Source organism: Schistocerca nitens, chromosome 11, assembly GCF_023898315.1.
Source record: "Schistocerca nitens isolate TAMUIC-IGC-003100 chromosome 11, iqSchNite1.1, whole genome shotgun sequence".
In the NCBI taxonomy this organism is placed as follows: Eukaryota; Metazoa; Arthropoda; class Insecta; order Orthoptera; family Acrididae; genus Schistocerca; species Schistocerca nitens.
The window spans coordinates 16,444,559-16,465,670 of record NC_064624.1 but is presented as its reverse complement, the minus strand read 5'-3'; the positions used below and the strand labels follow the sequence as shown (position 1 = coordinate 16,465,670).

The following is a 21,112-nucleotide window of genomic DNA, read 5'->3' as shown; positions in this document are numbered from 1 at the left end:
GGTCCAAGTCAAGCTTTGGCCTAGGTTTACACTGTGGAGGTGAACATGAATGGACCTCGAGTAAAGGTGGTAAAGGAGAGGACTCCAGTTTAGACAGAGGGGGCTGGATGTGAGCCTCAATCGTAATCCCTGACCTGGGGCGCCGATGCAGGAGTTGAACCACCATGGTTGGGAAAAGGAGAGAGTAATTCAGATGCACAGGAGAACTACGAATGTGTGCAACGTAACTGGCGGGTAATTGTGAATGTCTGGTCTGCAATGGAGGGACTCCAGCCTCGACCAGTACGCTGGTCATCAGATTTGTCCTAAAAGCTCCTGTCGCTAGTCAAACTCTGCAGTGGTGCACTGGGTCAAGTAAATGCAACGCTGAGGTCGCTATCAAACCATAAACCACACAACCCATAGTCAAGTTGGGATTGAACAAGGGCTATGTAGAGCTGCAGCAGCGTAGAGCGATCTGCACCCCCGTAGGTGTTGCTCAGGCAGCGGAGGGCATTGAGGTGCTGCCAGCACTTCCGCTAAAGCTGATGAAGGTGAGGAAGCCAAGTCAATCAGGTGACGAAAACCAGTCCTAAGAATTGATATGTCTCCACTACAGTGAGTGGATCGTCATTAAGACAAAGTGGATGGCTCCCTGCTTGTGGATGGCTTGCCACTCAGCAACAACAGTACTGAAAGAGCAGTATGAAATTCAGAAGTCGTCCACATACAGAGAAAGTGAGACCGACGGCCCTACAGTTGCTGATAGACCGTTTGTGGCCACTATAAATAGAGACATACACACAATACAGAGCCTTCCATTCTCCTGGATATGGGGGTAACTATGGGAGGTAACAACTTATACACGAAAAGTACGGAGTGACAGGAAGTTTTGGATAAAAATCGGGAGTGGGCCACAGAGACCCCACTCATATAAAGTGGCAAGGATATGATGTCGCCAGGTCGTGTCGTAAGCTTTCGTAAATAAGAAAGGACGGCAACCAGGTGTCTGTAAAAGGTTGTTTGAAAAGCAGACTCGAGAGACACAAGATTACCAGTTGTAGAGCGACACTAGCGGAAACCACCCTGGCATGGAGCCAGTAGGCCATATGACTGCAGGACCCAAACCATCCACCGACATACCATAAATTATAGCAGCTTACAAAGAACGTCGTTGAGGCTAATGAGTTTTTTTTCAGGTTTGAGCACTGGAATGATTACACTAGATTGAAGATGACGAGGAGCGGTCGCTTGTAGTCAGATGAGAGACTTTTAACCATGTGTCGGGGCAATGTGCGAGGGTGCTGAAAAGCTCCCACTCTGTAAATGGGACGTTATAGGGTTATAGGAGTGTAGTGAACGAGAGGACTTTCCCTTCCAGCCATCGTTTGAGGGTGCGAAAGGCTGGGGGGTAGTTCTCCAACACAGAGGCTCGATCATAGTACTCAGAGAAGTGCAAGGCAATCACGTTAGAGTCGGTAGATAACACGCCATCGATGTTAACGCCAGGCATACCTGTTGCAGTCTGATAACCAAAAATACGTCTGATCTTCGTCCAGACTTGAGAACGTGACGTACGGCACCCAATGGTGGAAACGTATCTCTCCCAACATTCCTGTTTCATCTTTTTATAAGTTGGCGAACGTGTGAATTGAGGCATTTAAAAGCTATTAGGTGCTCAAGAGAAGGGTGCCCCTTACGTCGCTGTACAGCCCACCTACGCTCTTTAATGGCCTCAGCAATTTCCGGCGACCACCAAGGTACTGTCTTCCGCCAGGGACACCCTGACAAACAAGGGATCGCATTTCCTGCCGCAGAGACGAACGTTCTAGTGACCTGCTCAACCACCACATCGATGGCACCACGTGGGAGATATTCACGGTGACAACAGAGGTGAAAGCTGCCCAGTTTGCCTTGTTTAAAGCCTATCTGGGCAGGCGTCCATGGACATGACGCCAGGGGAATGACAGGAAGATGGGGAAGTGGTCACTACCACACAAGTCATCATGGGCTCTCCAGAGGAGAGATGGGAGAAGTCCTGGGCTGCGAACTGATAAATCAGTGGCCAAGTAAGTACCACGAGCCACACTGAAATGTGTAGAGGTCCCCGTACTTAAGCAGCAGAGGGTGAGCAGAGATAGTAAATTTTCGACAGCTCTGCCTCAGCCAGTAAGCATGATACCACCCCATATGGGGTTCTGGGCATTAAAATCTCCAAAGAGTAGGAAAGGCTGAGGAAGTTGATGAATCAGTGCAGCCAATACATTCAGAGGTACTGCAGCATCTAGAGGAAGATATACGTTGCAGACAGATCCCTTAATCGGGCAGGTAGGTTAGAAAATTTAAAAAGGGAAATGGATAGGTTAAATTTAGATATAGTGGGAATTAGTGAAGTTCGGTGGCAGGAGGAACAAGACTTTTGGTCTGGTGATTACAGGGTTATAAATACAAAATCAAATAGAGGTAATGTAGGAGTAGGTTTAATAATGAATAAAAAAATAGGAGTGCAGGTTAGCTACTACAAACAGCATAGTGAACGCATTATTGTGGCCAAGATAGACACAAAGCCCATGCCTACTAGTTCTGCAGATGATGAAGAAAGAGATGAAATGTATGACGAGATAAAAGAAATTATTCAGGTAGTGAAGGGAGACGAAAATTTAATAGCCATGGGTGACTGGAATTCGTGAGTAGGAAAAGGGAGAGAAGGAAACATAGTAGGTGAATATGGATTGGGGGGAAGAAATGAAAGAGGAACCCGCCTTGTAGAATTGTGAACAGAGCGTAACTTAATCATAACTAACACTTGGTTCAAGAATCATAAAAGAAGGTTGTATACCTGGAAGAATCCTGGAGATACTAAAAGGTATCAGATAGATTATATAATGGTAAGACAGAGATTTAGGAACCAGCTTTTAAATTGTAAGACATTTCCAGGGGCAGATGTGGATTCTGACCACAATCTATTGGTTATGAACTGCAGATTGAAACTGAAGAAACTGCAAAAAGGTGGGAATTTAAGGAGATGGGACCTGGATAAACTGAAAGAACCAGAGGTTGTAGAGAGTTTCAGGGAGAGCATAAGGGAACAATTGACAGGAATGGGGGAAACAAATACAGTAGAAGAAGAATGGGTAGCTCTGAGGGATGAAGTAGTGAAGGCAGCAGACGATCAAGTAGGTAAAAAGACGAGGGCTAATAGAAATCCTTGGGTAACAGAAGAAATATTGAATTTAATTGATGAAAGGAGAAAATATAAAAATGCAGTAAATGAAGCAGGCAAAAAGGAATACAAACGTCTCAAAAATGAGATCGACAGGAAGTGCAAAATGGCTAAGCAGGGATGGCTAGAGGACAAATGTAAGGATGTAGAGGCTTGTCTCACTAGGGGTAAGATAGATACTGCCTACAGGAAAATTAAAGAGACCTTTGGACAGAAGAGAACCGCTTGTATGAATATCAAGAGCTCAGATGGCAACCCAGTTCTAAGCAAAGAAGGGAAGGCAGAAAGGTGGAAGGAGTATATAGAGGGTTTATACAAGGGCAATGTACTTGAGGACAATATTATGGAAATGGAAGAGGATGTAGATGAAGACAAAATTGGAGATAGGATACTGCGTGAAGAGTTTGACAGACCACTGAAAGACCTGAGTCGAAACAAGGTCCCAGGAGTAGACAACATTCCATTAGAACTACTGATGGCCTTGGGAGAGCCACTCCTGACAAAACTCTACCATCTGGTGAGCAAGATGTATGAGACAGTCGAAATACCCTCAGACTTCAAGAAGAGTATAATAATTCCAATCCCAAAGAAAGCAGGTATTGACAGATGTGAAAATTACCGAACCATCAGTTTAGTAAGTCACAGCTGCAAAATACTAACACATATTCTTTACAGACGAATGGAAAAACTAGTAGAAGCCAACCTCGGGGAAGATCAGTTTGGATTCCGTAGAAATGTTGGAACACGTGAGGCAGTACTGTCTCTATGACTTGTCTTAGAAGAAAGATTAAGGAAAGGCAAACCTATGTTTCTAGCATTTGTAGACTTAGAGAAAGCTTTTGACAATGTTTATTGGAATACTCTCTTTCAAATTCTGAAGGTGGCAGGGGTAAAATACAGGCAGCGACAGGCTATTTACAATTTGTACAGAAACCAGATGTCAGTTATAAGATCGAGGGGTATGAAAGGGAGCAGTGGTTGGGAAGGGAGTGAGACAGGGTTGTAGCCTATCCCCGATGTTATTCAATCTGTATATTGAGCAAGCAATAAAGGAAACAAAAGAAAAGTTCGGAGTAGGTATTAAAATCCATTGAGAAGAAATAAAAACTTTGAGGTTCGCCGATGAGATTGTAATTCTTTCATAGACAGCAAAGGACTTGGAAGAGCAGTTGAACGGAATGGACAGTATCTTGAAAGGAGGGTATAAGATGAACATCAACTAAAGCAAAACAAGGATAATGGAATGTAGTCAAATTAAGTTGGGTGATGCTGAGGGAATTAGATTAGGAAATGAGACGCTTAAAGTAGTAAAGGAGTTTTGCTATTTGGGGAGCAAAAAAACTCATGATGGTTGAAGTAGAGAGGATATAAAATGTAGACTGGCAATGGCAAGGAAAGCGTTTCTGAAGAAGAAAAATTTGTGAACATCGAGTATAGATTTAAATGTCAGGAAGTCGTTTCTGAAAGTATTTATATGGAGTGTAGCCATGTATGGAAGTGAAATGTGGACGATAAATAGTTTAGACAAGAAGAGAATAGAAGCTTTCAAAATGTGGTTCTACACAAGAATGCTGAAGATTAGATGGGTAGATCACATAACTAATGAGGAGGTATTGAATAGAATTGGGGAGAAGAGGAGTTTGTGGCACAACTTGACTAGAAGAAGGGATCGGTTGGTAGGCATGTTCTGAGACATCGAGGGATCACCAATTATATATTGGAGGGCAGCGTGGACAGTAAAAATCATACAGGGAGACCAAGAGATGAATACACTAAGCAGATCCAGAAGGATGTAGGCTGCAGCAGGTACTGGGAGATGAAGAGTCTTGCACAGGATAGAGTAGCATGGAGAGCTGCATCAAACCAGTCTCAGGACTGAAGACCACAACATCAACAACAGCGAATATTCATGACCAAGAATGATGAGGGTGATATTCACCTGTAAAATCCTATCTACGATTGAGGAAAAACAATTCAGCAGAATACATGATCCATTATTGGTGGACTGAGCTTTATGGTTTCCTGGAATTCTTCTTAAGAAAAGATTCAACCAGGTGGGTTACTCAACTTTTAATACATAAACCCTTGCGATACTAAGGCATCTTCCATAATCCGCATTACCAAGGAAGAAAGGTGCTTTGTGCTCACAGTAACAAAAATTTAAAAAAGCAGAGTTCATTAATTTTGGTTTGGTAATATTAACAACATATTTTGTGAAGAGGTATTGATGTGCAAATAGGGTCCAGAACCTGAAAATGTCTTTTGTCACTCTCTTAGCAGTATGAGCACATTTTTCAGTGATCTGTAGTACTGACTTCATGAATACCACAAAATAATTAATAATGCAAATTTTGTTCATTCTTGTTGAGATTTCCTCTCAGCATACGTTTTAAATTGATATTGGCATGTGAGTAAGGCTCTAAGCCAGTCCTGACAAAACTCTACCATCTGGTGAGCAAGATGTATGAGACAGGTGAAATGCCCACAGACTTCAAGAAGAATATAATAATTCCAATCCCAAAGAAAGCAGGTGTTGAAAGATGTGAAAATTACCGTACTATCAGTTTAGTAAGTCACAGCTGCAAAATACTAACGCGAATTCTTTACAGATGAATGGAAAAACGGGTAGAAGCTGACCTTGGGGAAGATCAGTTTGGATTCCGTAGAAATGTTGGAACATGTGAGGCAATACTAACCTTACGACTTATCTTAGAAGAAAGATTAAGAAAAGGCAAACCTACGTTTCTAGCATTTGTAGACTTAGAGAAAGCTTTTGACAATGTTGACTGGAATACTCTCTTTCAAATTCTGAAGGTGGCAGGGGTAAAATACAGGGAGCGAAAGGCTATTTGCAATTTGTACAGAAACCAGATGGCAGTTATAAGAGTCAAGGGGCATGAAAGGGAAGCAGTGGTTGGGAAAGGAGTGAGACAGGGTTGTAGCCTCTCCCCGATGTTATTCAATCTGTATATTGAGCAAGCAGTAAAGGAAACAAAAGAAAAATTCAGATTAGGTATTAAAATTCACGGAGAAGAAGTAAAAACTTTGAGGTTCGCCGATGACATTGTAATTCTGTCAGAGACAGCAAAGGACTTGGAAGAGTTGTTGAACGGAATGGACAGTGTCTTGAAAGGGGGATATAAGATGAACATCAACAAAAGCAAAACGAGGATAATGGAAAGTAGTCAAATTAAATCGGGTGATGCTGAGGGGCTTAGATTAGGAAATGAGACACTTAAAGTAGTAAAGGAGTTTTGCTATTTAGGGAGTAAAATAACTGATAATGGTCGAAGTAGAGAGGATATAAAATGTAGACTGGCAATGGCAAGGAAATCGTTTCTGAAGAAGAGAAATTTGTTAACATCGAGTATAGGTTTAAATGTCAGGAAGTCATTTCTGAAAGTATTTGTATGGAGTACAGCCATTTATGGAAGTGAAATATGGACGATAACTAGTTTGGACAAGAAGAGAATAGAAGCTTTCGAAATGTGGTGCTACAGAAGAATGCTGAATATAAGGTGGGTAGATCACGTAACTAATGAGGAGGTATTGAATAGGATTGGGGAGAAGAGAAGTTTGTGGCACAACTTGACTAGAAGAAGGGATCGGTTGGTAGGGCATGTTTTGAGGCATCAAGGAATCACAAATTTAGCAATGGAGGGCAGCGTGGAGAGTAAAAATCGTAGAGGGAGACCAAGAGATGAATACACTAAGCAGATTCAGAAGGATGTAGGTTGCAGTAAGTACTGGGAGATGAAGAAGCTTGCACAGGATAGAGTAGCATGGAGAGCTGCATCAAACCAGTCTCAGGACTGAAGACCACAACAACAACAACAATACTTGATGTAGCATCTAGTCACTTTCAGAAGAAAATATAAATGAAAATGCCTTGTCCTGAGTTAAATAATGGTCCTCCTATGATTTAATTTTTCATTTGTATTAGGATTTCATTGAGAGTTCTTGTACAAAAATACTTTATGAAATCCCACCACCTAACTATTGGCTTCCCTTGATTGCTAAGGAAGAAGATAATTTGATGGGTTGGGGTTCTAAACAAAAACAAATGAAAGTGACTGAAAAACATTTGAACAGTCCTCTGCACAATTTAAGATAATATCCAGAGAAATGATAGTATCTCTATAACCTTAGTTTACTTTAAACAAAGTTGCCTTTTTCTTTGCATTACTAGTGTAATCACGTAAATAATGCATATCACGAAATATATTTGGAGTGTATACAAATCTCACTTATTTGACTTTGCCGAAGTGTTTCATGTTTATGTATGTCATATGAGAGTAAGTACTGGATATTAATACCAGGTAAATCAACGCTCTTGCTGAGACATTCTGGCATTGGAATAGCACCCTAGCACTGGACATAATGGGGAAATCCTATACCTTAGGTGTAGATGATCTACAGATCTTATAATTAGATTTTCCTTGAGACATCTGAGTCTCACCTTTATCTATGATAATGATGAAAGCTGAAGAAATTAATTACAATTTGTGCCACAGCCAGGACTTGAAGTCCATGCAGCAATGGTGCTGTGGTGGCATAATGGCTACTAGACCTAGGTTCAAATCCTGGCCATGGCATAAATTTTAATTCATTTCTTCAGCTTCCATAATTATTGTACACAAAGATGAGACTCAAATGTCTTCAGGAAAATCAAATTGTAAGGTATATAGACACTGAGTTTTTCTGGGTATCCTATGGGCACAAGCCACACTCCCAAGTAGTGGACATATCGGTAAACAGTTAAAAGTGACCAAATGTGAAGATACCAAAGAGAAACAAAAGAACTACCACAAAACATCAAATCTACACCCTACAAAGTTAAATAAAAAGAACACCATGAAAGAACCCCAAGGCAACCACACTCACAAGTTTACGAAAGATCCACAAACCAAATACCTCAATCAGACTTGTGACTGATTTTACCACTGCACCAGCATATTATTTAGATCAACAAAATGAAAGACACAAATGTACCCAACACAGCTGCACTACTCCCATTTGACATCACATCAACATACACTCACATACCAATTGAAAGACAATTAAGACAGAAATACATTTTCCCACAAACACAGACAGGAGACATCTCAATTATTACACAGAACAAAACTATTTCAGATTTAAAGATGAATTCTGCATCCAACAGAAAGATTACCATGTCTTCCTTGATCAACTTGAAAACAAAATCTTTGTCTCTCACCGAAACAGTACAAAGTAAAATACATGTACCATTATGTTGATGACATAATTCTCTTGATAGATGAAACACACAACCAGATACTACAGGTACACAGAGATGTCAATACTGCTCACCCGAAATTACACTTCGCCCTTGAAACTGAAAAAGACAAAAAATAAATTTTGTAGACATCACAACAGAAAAAGGAAACCACGGACAATGGTTCACAGTATACAGTAAATCTACATCAACCAGTACAGCTATTCACAACAAGGCAAACCACCTAACAGCAGGCCAGCCTAAGATACACTATGTGATCAAATGTATCCAGACACCTGGCTGAAAATGACTTACAAATTTGGTGCCCCCCATTGGTAATGCTGGAATTCAATATGGTGTTGGCCCACCCTTAACCTTGATGACAGCTTACACTCTCACAGGCATATGTTCAATCTAGTGCTGGAAGGTTTCTTGGGGAATGGCAGCCTATTCTCCATGTATCGGTGTCAGTAGGAGAGGCTTGGCACGAAATTGGTGTTCAAAAACATCCCAAAGGTGTTTTATAGGATTCAGGTCAGGTTTCTGTGCAGGCCAGTCCATTACAGGGATGTTATTGTTGTGTATCCATGCCACCAAAGGCCATGTATTATGAACAGGTGCTCGATTGTGCTGAAAATGTAACCACCATCCCCAAATTGCTATTCAACAGTGGGAAGCAAGTAGGTGCTTAAAACAGCAATGTAGGCCTGTGCTGTGATAGTGCCTCACAAAACAACAAGGGGTTCAAGCCCTCCCCATCATAAACATGACCACACCATAACACCACTGCCTCCAAATTTTACTGTTGGCACTACACACGCCGCCAGATGGCATTCGCCATACCCACAGCCTGCCGGTTGGATCGTCACATTGTGTACCATGATTTGTCACTCCACACAATGTTTTTCCACTGTTCAATTGTCCAACATTTACACTTCTTACACCGAACGTTTCGGCATTTACGCGATGTGTGGCTTATGAGCAGCCACTCGACCATGAAATCCAAGTTTTCTTTCTCACCTCCCACCTAGCTGTCATAGCACTTACAGTGCTTTAGAATTCCTATGTGATGGCCTGGATACATGTTTGCCTATTACACATTACGACCCTCTTCAGCTGTCAGCGGTCTTTGTCAGTCAACATACGAGGTCGGCCTGTACGCTTTTGTGCTGTACGTGTCCTCCACATTTCCACTTCTCTATCTCATTGGAAATAGTCGACCTAAGGATGTTTAGGAGTGTGAAAATCTCACACACAGATGCATGACACAAGTGACGCCCAATCACCTGACAACATTCGAAGTCCGTGAGTTCCATGGAGTGCCCCACTCTGCTCTCTCACAATGTCTAATGACTACTGAGGTCGCTGATATGGAGTCCCTGGCGGTAGGTGGCAGCACAGTGCACCTAATATAAAAAACGTGTTTGGGGGTGTCCAGATGCTTTTGATCAAACCGTGTACCTTCTACACAGACTGAACAGAATTCCAATGGAAAAAATAGCTACACGTAACAACTAAACATAATCAGACAGACTGCCACAGAAAATGGTTATAAAATAAACACTCGTGACAAGTAAACCAAAAAATAAAACCACAACTGACACAGAACACACACACTAGTATCACAACACAACACACCAGCAACAACCACACAACAGAGAACACCACACCACAGAAGGTCGTGAAACAATGAACAACAGGAAAACATGACAAGCCCTGATATTTGACAACAAAATAACACACAGAAGGGGGAACTTCATGACCAAATAAGCTATAAATGGGACGTATAAAACAAAAAGTACTCTGCAGAAAAAATTAATGACACCCGACAGCACTGTAGATAAATATAACAAACAAAGTATTCAGCAGCTAAACTGCAAAAACTGTGACTCAGTATACAATGGACAGACATATGCAAATTTCAGGGTAAGATTATCAGAACATTAAAGACCACTTTAAAGTGACAGCACACATTCCACTTTTGCAAACCTCACCAAAAACAACCACCATCCCAGTGGCATAGAAACAGACCTCCAAATACTAAAACACAGTAACCACTTTTACGGGCTTTTGACAATAAAAGAAAATTAATACATCCACAAAGCTATCACACAGGGCAAAAAATGTATCAATGCCCAAAGAAGTACTGCACAACAAAACACTATTCAAAACACACACATGCGTGCGCCAAGCCCCCCCCCCCCCCCCCCCAATGTTGGTGTTGACAGGCCCAGGTGAGGCATAAAGCTTAGTCTGTGCAGTCATCAAGGGTACACGAGTGGGCCTTTGGCTCCAAAAGCACATGTCGATGATGTTTCATTGAATGGTTGACACACTGACACTTGTTGATGGCCCAGCACTGAAATCTGAAGCAATTTGGAGAAGGGTTGCACTTCTGTCATGTTGAACGATTCTCTTCAATCTTTGTTAGTCCTGTTCTTGGATGATCTTTTTCGGCCGCAGCGATGTTGGAGATTGACCTTTTACAAGATTCCTTATATTCCAGTATACTAGTGAAATAGTCATTCCAGAAAATTCCCACTTCAATGGTATCTCAGAGATGCTGTGTTCCAGCTCTCTTAAAACTTGACAACCTGCCACTGTAGCAGCAGTTACCGACCTAACAACTGCAAGAAACACTTGTTGTCTTATATAGGCACTGCCGACAGCAGCACTGTATTCTACCTTGTTAAATATCTCTCTGTTTGAATACATATGCCTACACCAGTTTCTTTGGTGCTTCAGTGCATAATTAAAATAACAACAAATCTGATATATCATATTCCCTAACCTAAAATAATCTTTATGTATGTATTTCATGAAAATAAAACAAAAACAAAAAACAGTGAGGATGTCACAACTGTGGTGAAACATACTTGGGTGATAAAACAAAACAATAATTCGTATACTTATAAAAGGTGGACACATCCCTAATTCTGCAGGCATGGACACTAGCTCAACACTTCAATATGGTAACATTAGTGATAGTAAGATGCTTATAGCCACAGGAAAAGACAAAAAATATCCTTGCATTACAGTGCAAAGTAACTTGCTATGAAAGCTCACTGTACATTTATTATAAGTTGATTTTCTCACACATGTAAATACAAGTTCGTAAACTGGTTCAGAAGAATGGTCAATAATATTCATAAAAATATAAGTAACTGATCACAGGTTTTGAAATGTATTTTCTACGCACTTCATGTTTCTCACATTCACCGACAAATCACTTTTTTCTTTTTTTCTTTTTTTCTTTTTTTTGTGACAATGATAAGTGGAATTTCAGCACTATCGTGCAAATTGGTGGATTCAAAATTTAATCACTAAACAAAAATGACAACTAGTGACAAAGGAATAACATTACACTCTGATGCCAAACAACTAATGATTTACAATCTCAAGAAATATCTGCTAACTATAATAGGGGAATTTTATTTCACTGAAGTTCTGGGTGCAGATAACAATTCAGTTACAATATGGTGCACAGTTTTGTGGGTCTCCACTTAGCAGCAAAGCAATTTCCAAATGAAACTGCATCTTTTACTGTGACATTTCCTGCATGATGATCCATCAAGAAAGCTGAACAGAAATAACATTTGAAGCGCATTAGGATGTGAATCAAAACAACATTACTAGGCTCCAAACTAACTGTAGTGTCTATATACCATACCCTTCATGTCTTTGTAGACGTGGAGAACAGCTCCAAAAAGCAGAAATACACTCAACACAAAATTTTAATTTATGGGGATACTGACCTTAAGACTACAATGACAAAGCACTTCCACTTTCTAAATGCCCCACTCACACAGTATGTTTTGTGCAAACAACACATCAACAAAACAGTTATCGTATCTGCACAACTTTTAAACTGTTTTTTTAAATACTTTGTATTTATATATCATGAACAGATATGACTAAAATTGCTGACAAAGAAATCCCAAAGAGTAATGGGAGCAATCCACCTGTATCAGTGTTGTTAATGATACTCCTATCAGCACTTCCAAATCATAGCTATATATGATAAAACTGTCCAGCTACTTGTCACTCTTTACAAATGTTAATGAAGCTTTTGACAGCATTGTCAATTTTCTAATTCGTTTAATAAGTGTTGTCCTAAGATATTAAAAAGACACATGAAGAAACTAAGAAAAAGTAGACAGAGAAGTAAGCTTTCATCAGTGGTTCACATCTGACCCCAAAAATTAAGACACAGTTGATTGTTTTCTTGTTTTTATAAACAATCCGATGATGCCCAAATGAGTAAAACATTTTACTGATATTTAATAACTTTGGAACTAACGTTGTTTTTATTCTGAAATGAATACAGAACGCTTGTTTAAACCTCATAGGCGCGCCTATGTATAAAATGCACCAGTCACAAATAAAATTGTTTTGCACTTTTCTATTGTTGTTTCACAATTGTGGGTCCATATTCAGTCCTTCATTATTGCTTCAGCTAACACAGTGATATATTGTGTTGCCATATATCAAAGTGAGCAACAGTAGTAGTAAAAAATAAACAGTGAGCTATATCAGAAAAAAATTACAATCCTGCAAAAAAAAAAAAAAAAAGAAAAAAAAAGAAAAAAAATAATTACTCAGATTATGAGCTCACAGCACAGTTCCACAATGAGGCCAATGTCTGCAAGGTAATTAGTATCTGAATAAAGGGTTAGTTGGGATTAGATGCACCTGAACTGTTTAATGTTTCGAGTGTGTTATAATTGTGGGGAAACACCTATCTGTGGCCAGAGAGTCATACAATTAAAGTTTATTTCAGTGTTAGGTAAATAAACCATGCTTTAGGTCACATTATGCAAGTTTATTTTATCATGGTGATTTTGCTCATACATATCTACCTTGGTAACATAAAGACAGCCATTCTTTACATGTGTGCAAAGTGTGCTGCACGCCCCCTCATGTTACCAAAAATGGAGCACATGCTTGAGGTTAATGCAGTAAGCACATCAGTAGTAGATGTAGAAGCTGTTGGCTTTCAGACTGTTTCATTTTTTTCAGGTAATAATGTCACTTATATAAAATGTGTTACACATTTTGCTAATGCACCTTAAGCCAGTATTGTGCACTCATCTCCTACAGATAGTAAATGACCTCTTTTCTGTGCATGACACTTTTCAAATTTTTAAGTGCATACAAAACAACCAGAAAAAATCTGAAGAACCATAGGCAAACATCCTGTAACCCAGAATTCAACAATCTGGATGCTGTAAAATATACACTTTTTGCTGCAGTTAGGGAAAAAGTATGTGATATAGAATAGCAGTAGCTGCTAAAACATGGTTATGATATATCAGTGAAAACTCTGTGGCCTTCATCTTTAGGAAGGCAATGTTAAACTGGTTACTCAATTGAGTTGAAAGTACATCGTTAATGTACTTCTGAATGGAATTTATCATAAAGAAGAAATGTAAAAGCCTCTGACTAATAAAGCAGGCGATATTCATTATTGTTTTCTGGATAAATTTATTACTTGGTCAGACAAATGCAGAAGTTTTAAGCTCAGAGAATGATAAACTGTCCTTAAAAACACACAAAGCACTTCAGCTTAGTAGATACAGATTACTGCAGGTAACTACTGTAAATGTTGCAGCAAGGAACTAAATGTATAATATATCCTGTCAGAAACATTTCAGGCTGATTCTCTGGAAGCAAATTTGGTCTGTATAGACAATTACTAGGATGTCAGTATCATATCTCACTTATGCAGGTGTTGGAAATTGAAAATAAGTTAAGACTCATGATTATATTACAACTAAAAACACACCCACAAAAGGTGCTGAGAATTGTAGAGATGTTAGTGATTCAGTTTTCTAATTTCAATATCACTATCAGAGTGCCAGCTTTAAGATACACTGCTGGTTTACATTGCCACTCATTGATAAGGAAACTTCAGTATACAGAGTACACAGATTTTTTGACATTTGATAGTTCTATGACAACTGATAATCAGTTTAATTTAATTAAACATTTGGACAGAGGACGTTTGAAAAATCTCATGTGAATTTCCTGTGACAGTAGTTACATACAGTTATTTGACTCTGGAAAAGTTGTTGGAAACACTTCCCTTCACGAAGCTACTGAATTAGAGAGAAGTAGCAGCTGAACACATTTTTAAAATAGTTATGGCTAATGAGGTGATGAGTGGAAAATACACCAGAAATTTGTAAATACCGTAATGAATAATTATTGCACAAAGAAAAATAATGAAACTTCTGTTCTCTAAGAGGAAGAAACTTCAAACACTATGTGACAACTTGAATCTTTTTATGTGTTAAATCTGTATTGCCTTTTACCACCTTCCACATATCCCCAATGTAAAACGTTTTTACTCTGATGCAGTGCACAATGTGCTCAGTGATTACCGTAAAATCAAACATAAGTCCTGTACATCATCTTGGAAATGCTAAGAAACAAAACTGATATCTTTAGTGCACAGTCTGACAAAATTTTCTTTTCTTACATAATGTGCATTCCTGGTTAGCTGTTACTAGCCTACAGATGAGCCCATAATAATACACTTTTATTCAGTGATAAGTGTAAATTGAAATGTAAGTGTCACACAGTCTCTCGATAATATTAAGAAACAAAACGTATGAAGTTTTTGGGCACAGTGTGACATAAACTTTCTTTGAATGCTTAATGAACATTGTTTCCCTTTGAATTATTAATAAACTTACTCACACTGCCAGATATACTAAGCAGAAAACAACTTCTACTGAATTTCAAGCTAAAAAAAGTATATGCCCACTAATGGTCAATTTTGTTAATAACTGATTCATTTATGGTGCCACTTTTAAATATGCAACACATGCTGATTCTCACAGAAATTAGTTGTGTAATAAAATAGGACATTTTTCAGTGTTCAGCTTTTGTTACATCCTCTCATTGCATGGTTAGTACCTAAAATCTGTGGGTGCATCTCTGAGAAGTAACCCACTACTGATTCATTCTTTTCATAAAAACTTAAGTTCAGCCAGAGGGTGTGTCATTAAGTATAACTGTTCACTGCTACATGAGAACTGAAAGCATAGTGATTATGCACTCCAGTCACGATTTCTTTGTAGTATTTCATGACTGAGTAATAAGCATCAGCAGCCTCGTGATGGAGCATTTACGTGGGTCGCTAAGTGTGACATCATGAACTTGCTGGCTCATACACTTCTAGAAGAGTTTGAGTAACCATCAATCTTCTGGGATATAATAAGTTCTTTTTTGTATTATATATAAAATTTACTTCTTGTGGCATGATACACTGTAAAATTGGCCAACTCATATATATATTTTCCACGTGGGAAAAATATATCTAAATGCAAAGATGATGTGACTTACCAAACGAAAGCACTGGCAGGTTGATAGATACACAAACAAACACAAACATACACACAAAATTCAAGCTTTCGCAGCCAACGGTTGCTTCATCAGGAAAGAGGGAAGGAGAGGGAAAGACGAAAGGATGTGGGTTTTAAGGGAGAGGGTAAGGAGTCATTCCAATCCCGGGAGCGGAAAGACTTACCTTGGGGGAAAAAAGGACAGGTATACACTCGCACACACACACATATCCATCCGCACATACACAGACATGAGCAGACATTTGTAAAGGCAAAGAGTTTGGGCAGAGATGTCAGTCAAGGCAGAAGTACAGAGGCAAGGATGTTGAAAGACAGGTGAGGTATGAGCGGCGGCAACTTGAAATTAGCGGAGGTTGAGGCGGATAACGAGAGGACAGGATATACTGAAGGGCAAGTTCCCATCTCCGGAGTTCTGACATGTTGGTGTTAGTGGGAAGTATCCAGATAACCCGGACGGTGTAACACTGTGCCAAGATGCGCTGGCCGTGCACCAAGGCATGTTTAGTCACAGGGTGATCCTCATTACCAACAAACACTGTCAGCCTGTGTACATTGATGCGAATGGACAGTTTCTTGCTGGTCATTCCCACTTAGAAAGCTTCACAGTGTAGGCAGGTCAGTTGGTAAATCACGTGGGTGCTTTCACACGTGGCTCTGCCTTTGATCGTGTACACCTTCCAGGTTACAGGACTGGAGTAGGTGGTGGTGGGAGGGTGCATGGGACAGGTTTTACAGCGGGGGCAGTTACAAGGGTAGGGGCCAGAGGGTAGGGAAAGTGGTTTGGGGATTTCATAGGGATGAACTAACAGGTTACGAAGGATAGGTGGATGGCGGAAAGAAACTCTTGGTGGAGTGGGGAGGATTTCATGAAGGATGGATCTCATTTCAGGGCAGGACTTGAGGAAGTCGTATCCCTGCTGTAGAGCCACATTCAGAGTCTGATCCAGTCCCGGAAAGTATTCTGTCACAAGTGGGGCACTTTTGTGGTACTTCTGTGGGAAGTTCTGGGTTTGAGGGGATGAGGAAGTGGCTCTGGTTATTTGCTTCTGTGCCAGGTTGGGAGGGTAGTTGCGGGATGCGAAAGCTGTTTTCAGGTTGTTGGTGTAATGGTTCAGGGATTCAGGACTGGAGCAGATTCGTTTGCCACGAAGACCTAGGCTGTAGGGAAGGGACCGTTTGATGTGGATTGGGTGGAAGCTGTCATAATGGAGGTACTGTTGCTTGTTGGTGGGTTTGATGTGGACGGACGTGTGAAGCTGGCCATTGGCCAGATGGAGGTCAACGTCAAGGAAAGTGGCATGGGATTTGGAGTAGGACCAGGTGAATCTGATGGAACCAAAGGAGTTGAGGTTGGAGAGGAAATTCTGGAGTTCTTCTTCACTTTGAGTCCAGATCATGAAGATGTCGTCAATAAGTCTGTACCAAACTTTGGGTTTGCAGGCCTGGGTAACCAAGAAGGCTTCCTCTAAGCGACCCATTAATACGTTGGCGTACGAGGGGGCCATCCTGGTAACCATGCCTGTTCCCTTTAATTGTTGGTATGTCTGGCCTTCAAAAGTGAAGAAGTTGTGGGTCAGGATGAAGCTGGCTAAGGTAATGAGGAAAGAGGTTTTAGGTAGGGTGGAAGGTGATCAGCGTGAAAGGAAGTGCTCCATCGCAGCGAGGCCCTGGACGTGCGGAATATTTGTGTATAAGGAAGTGGCATCAATGGTTACAAGGATGATTTCCAGGGGTAACAGATTGGGTAAGGAATCCAGGCGTTCGAGGAAGTGGTTGGTGTCTTTGATGAAGGATGGGAGACTGCATGAAATGGGTTGAATGTGTTGATCTACGTAGGCAGAGAGACGCTCTGTGGGGGCTTGGTAACCAGCTACAATGGGGCGGCCGGGATGGTTGGGTTTATGAATTTTGGGAAGAAGGTAGAAGGTAGGGGTGCGGGGTGTCGGTGGGGTCAGGAGGTTGATGGAGTCAGGTGAAAGGTTTTGTAGGGGGCCTAAGGTTCTGAGGATTCCTTGAAGCTCCGCCTGGACATCAGGAATGGGATTACCTTGGTAAACTTTGTATGTGGTGTTGTCTGAAAGCTGACGCAGTCCCTCAGCCACATACTCCTGACGATCAAGTACCACTTGTCCGCCGGGAGAATGACGATGGATCGGTCAGCCTTCAGATCACGGATAGCTTGGGCTTCAGCAGTGGTGATGTTGGGAGTAGGATTAAGGTTTTTTAAGAAGGATTGAGGGGCAAGGCTGGAAGTCAGAAATTCCTGGAAGGTTTGGAGAGGGTGATTTTGAGGAAGAGGAGGTGGGTCCCGCTGTGACGGAGGACGGAACTGTTCAAGGCAGGGTTCAATTTGGATAGTGTCTTGGGGAGTTGGATCATTAGGAGTAGGATTAGGAACATTTTTCTTCGTGGCTAAGTGATACTTCCAGCAGAGAGTACGAGTGTAGCAACAAACTGTCCATTCGCATGAATGGACACAGGCAGACAGTGTTTGTTGGTAATGAGGATCACCCTGTGGCTAAACATGCCTTGGTGCATGGCCAGCACATCTTGGCACAGTGTTACACCGTCCGGGTTATCTGGATACTTCCCACCAACACCAACCTATCCGAACTCCGGAGATGGGAACTTGCTCTTCAATATATGCTCTCTTCCCATTATCCACCAGGCCTCAATCTCCACTAATTTCAAGTTGCCGCCACTCATACCTCACCTGTCATTCAACAACATCTTTGCCTCTGCACTTCCGCCTCGACTGACATCTCTGCCCAACCTCTTTGCCTCTGTATATTTCTGCTTGTGTCTGTATATGTGTGGATGGATATGTGTGTGTGTGCGCGCGCGAGTGTATACTCGTCCTTTTTTCCCCCCAAGGTAAGTCTTTCCATTCCCGGGATTGGAATGACTCCTTATCCTCTCCCTTAAAACCCACATCCTTTTGTCTTTTCCTCTCCTTCCCTCTTTCCTGATGAGGCAACAGTTTGTTGCGAAAGCTTGAATTTTTTGTGTATGTTTGTTTGTGTGTCTATCGACGTGCCAGCGCTTTCGTTATATATATATATATATATATGAAGCCCCCTTCCCACTGGATAAATTTTCATGAATGTCAATGACTACAAGTAATACTACCATTCACATTACTACAGTAAATACATGATAAAATTATACACACAACCTACCTCTAAGTTTTCTTCAGTCCTTGAGTAACACACACTGCTCATGCTCCATATTCGTTCTATCCTGCATGAGCAACCATAAAGCTCTTGAATAGGTCTGGAAGCCTTCTGAAGGTTCATTGCTTCACGTGACAGGCAAGCACAATTTTGACTTCTCTTTTTTGTGATTTCTTCAGACACAAAAATACAGTCAACATCATTCATTTCACAGTCACTGTTCACACAAAAAACTTCTTGACAGTCATTATTTTCTGTTTCACTCTCCTCAACATGTGGGCATTTCTGTAGTCTTTCACTCAGTGACATGTCCCATTTACGTTTTCTGGGGACATGTGATGCCATTTTCATTTCAAGATCAAATCACAACCTAGGAAAGATATTCCCAAATCAGTGACCTGCCATACTTTTTTTTTCTGAAACATGAAATTATTCCTTCTAAATAAATATACATAATACAGAACAGAATGGTAACACAAGACAAACAGGGATGTGGACTGCAGCATTGTTCTATAATGAGAAGAGGTATTAAGAAACTGCAAATTGGGATGTGTTGGTTGACATTTCTAAGCAGTTGGGAATCACACTGACTACTGTCAAACAATTGGCAACTGCTCTGAATCAGTGTATTAGAAGAGTTCCCGAGATTCGTCTACCTGTGATACTAGAGGTGCCTCAAGTAGGATCCAAAGGATCCTGTCTCCTCTGCAGAGGACCTGTCATTATCTGTCCACTTGACTGTGAGTAGTGCGTCACTGGTAGATCTAGATGTCCTGTACAAGGTGGGTGGGCAACAGGGAGGACTGTGTGTTGTACCAATTTCTCTAGCCAACAAGTTTCAGGTGTTTTTCACTGAAACAAACTGAGCCAGTGGGACTCACTTCATGTGCTTCAGGGAAACCTGTTTTGTCTGGTGTCAGGAGGCAGTAAACACAAAGGGGTAGGGAGCTATTAATCGTCGGTGGTTCAAATGTATGGTAATTGATGGTACCCCTTAGGGAAATGGCAGAAAGGGACAGGAAAGGACACCAGGTACACTCACTCAGTGTATGCTTTATTCAGCATGTTGAAGAGGCATTTCCGGCTGCCATTGAGGGAAAAGGATGCAACCAACTACAGATTGTGTTGAATGTTGGAACAAGTGATGCCTGTCATCTGGGCTCCGAGGCCATTCTCGAGCCATTCCAGCAACTGGCAGAGAAGGTTACGAAGCTCACCCTTTTGCACAGAGTTTCGACAAAGCTACAATTTGCAGCATTGTCCCCAGAACTGATCATGGCCCTTTGGTTCTGAGCCAAGTAGAAGGACTGAAACAGAGACTTTGAAAGTTCTATGACAGCCAGAGACTTCCTGCTTTGCATCACACTCAGCTTGATAGAAAATTCCTAAAATTCCGTGTAGGGCACATTTCTCCACATGAGAAACAAGTCAATGTGTAACACAGTCAGTGCTTATTTGCTCAACATTAACAGTTAGCAATAGTCATCTTTATATAATGGTTATGATCAAGGAACATAACTCCAGAAAAAAAAAATCAGAAAAGAAGAACACTCAATTTTTATAAGCCTCTGAAGATATAATCCTATTGAACAAAGAAAGTTATAAAGTGCTTTCTTCAAATTTCCCACTAGCTGTTTCCTTTTCCAAAATCTTTGACAACTACATGTTCACCCATAAATGATGGGGTTACAGCAACATCAAGATTAATGAAACAGAACAATGATGCGATCATTGACACTAACCACTCCACATGGGATTGTGAGATAGCAATGTTCCATGTCCAGGAGTGACATCAATGACTTTGTTCAAATTCGAGGATGACATGTCCAGCATCCATATACACAACTGAAACAAACTTTAATTTCATACAATGCAGAAGTTCTCCAAACTGGGCATGTTCATTTCAGTGCACTCTGGATTCTGTGTCATCATCCCTACTGGTGCATTCAAGGTCTTGGAAGTACTACCTTCACTCTGCTCAACTGTCTGGATTGTTATCTGCCAACAAATTAAAAATATGCCTGTCCTGTAAATACCTAATTTTTACTTATATGCAGTATCAAGTAGTCTGACAAGCAGTGTTACTGTACGAGTATGTAATATATTTCCACAGTTTAACAACTGTTGAAAT

At 40.8% G+C, this 21,112-nt stretch overlaps 1 protein-coding gene across 1 annotated transcript in view; it reads right to left on the bottom strand.

Moving 5' to 3' along the window:
- Positions 1-21,112, bottom strand: part of LOC126213288 (histone-lysine N-methyltransferase eggless-like) — a 328,640-nt gene that overhangs the window by 279,972 nt on the left and 27,556 nt on the right. The window contains exon 3 of the mRNA XM_049940954.1: positions 18,988-19,351. Coding sequence (XP_049796911.1) covers positions 18,988-19,332 — 345 coding nt within the window. The 5' untranslated portion in view covers positions 19,333-19,351. The remainder of the gene's footprint in view (positions 1-18,987; positions 19,352-21,112) is intronic.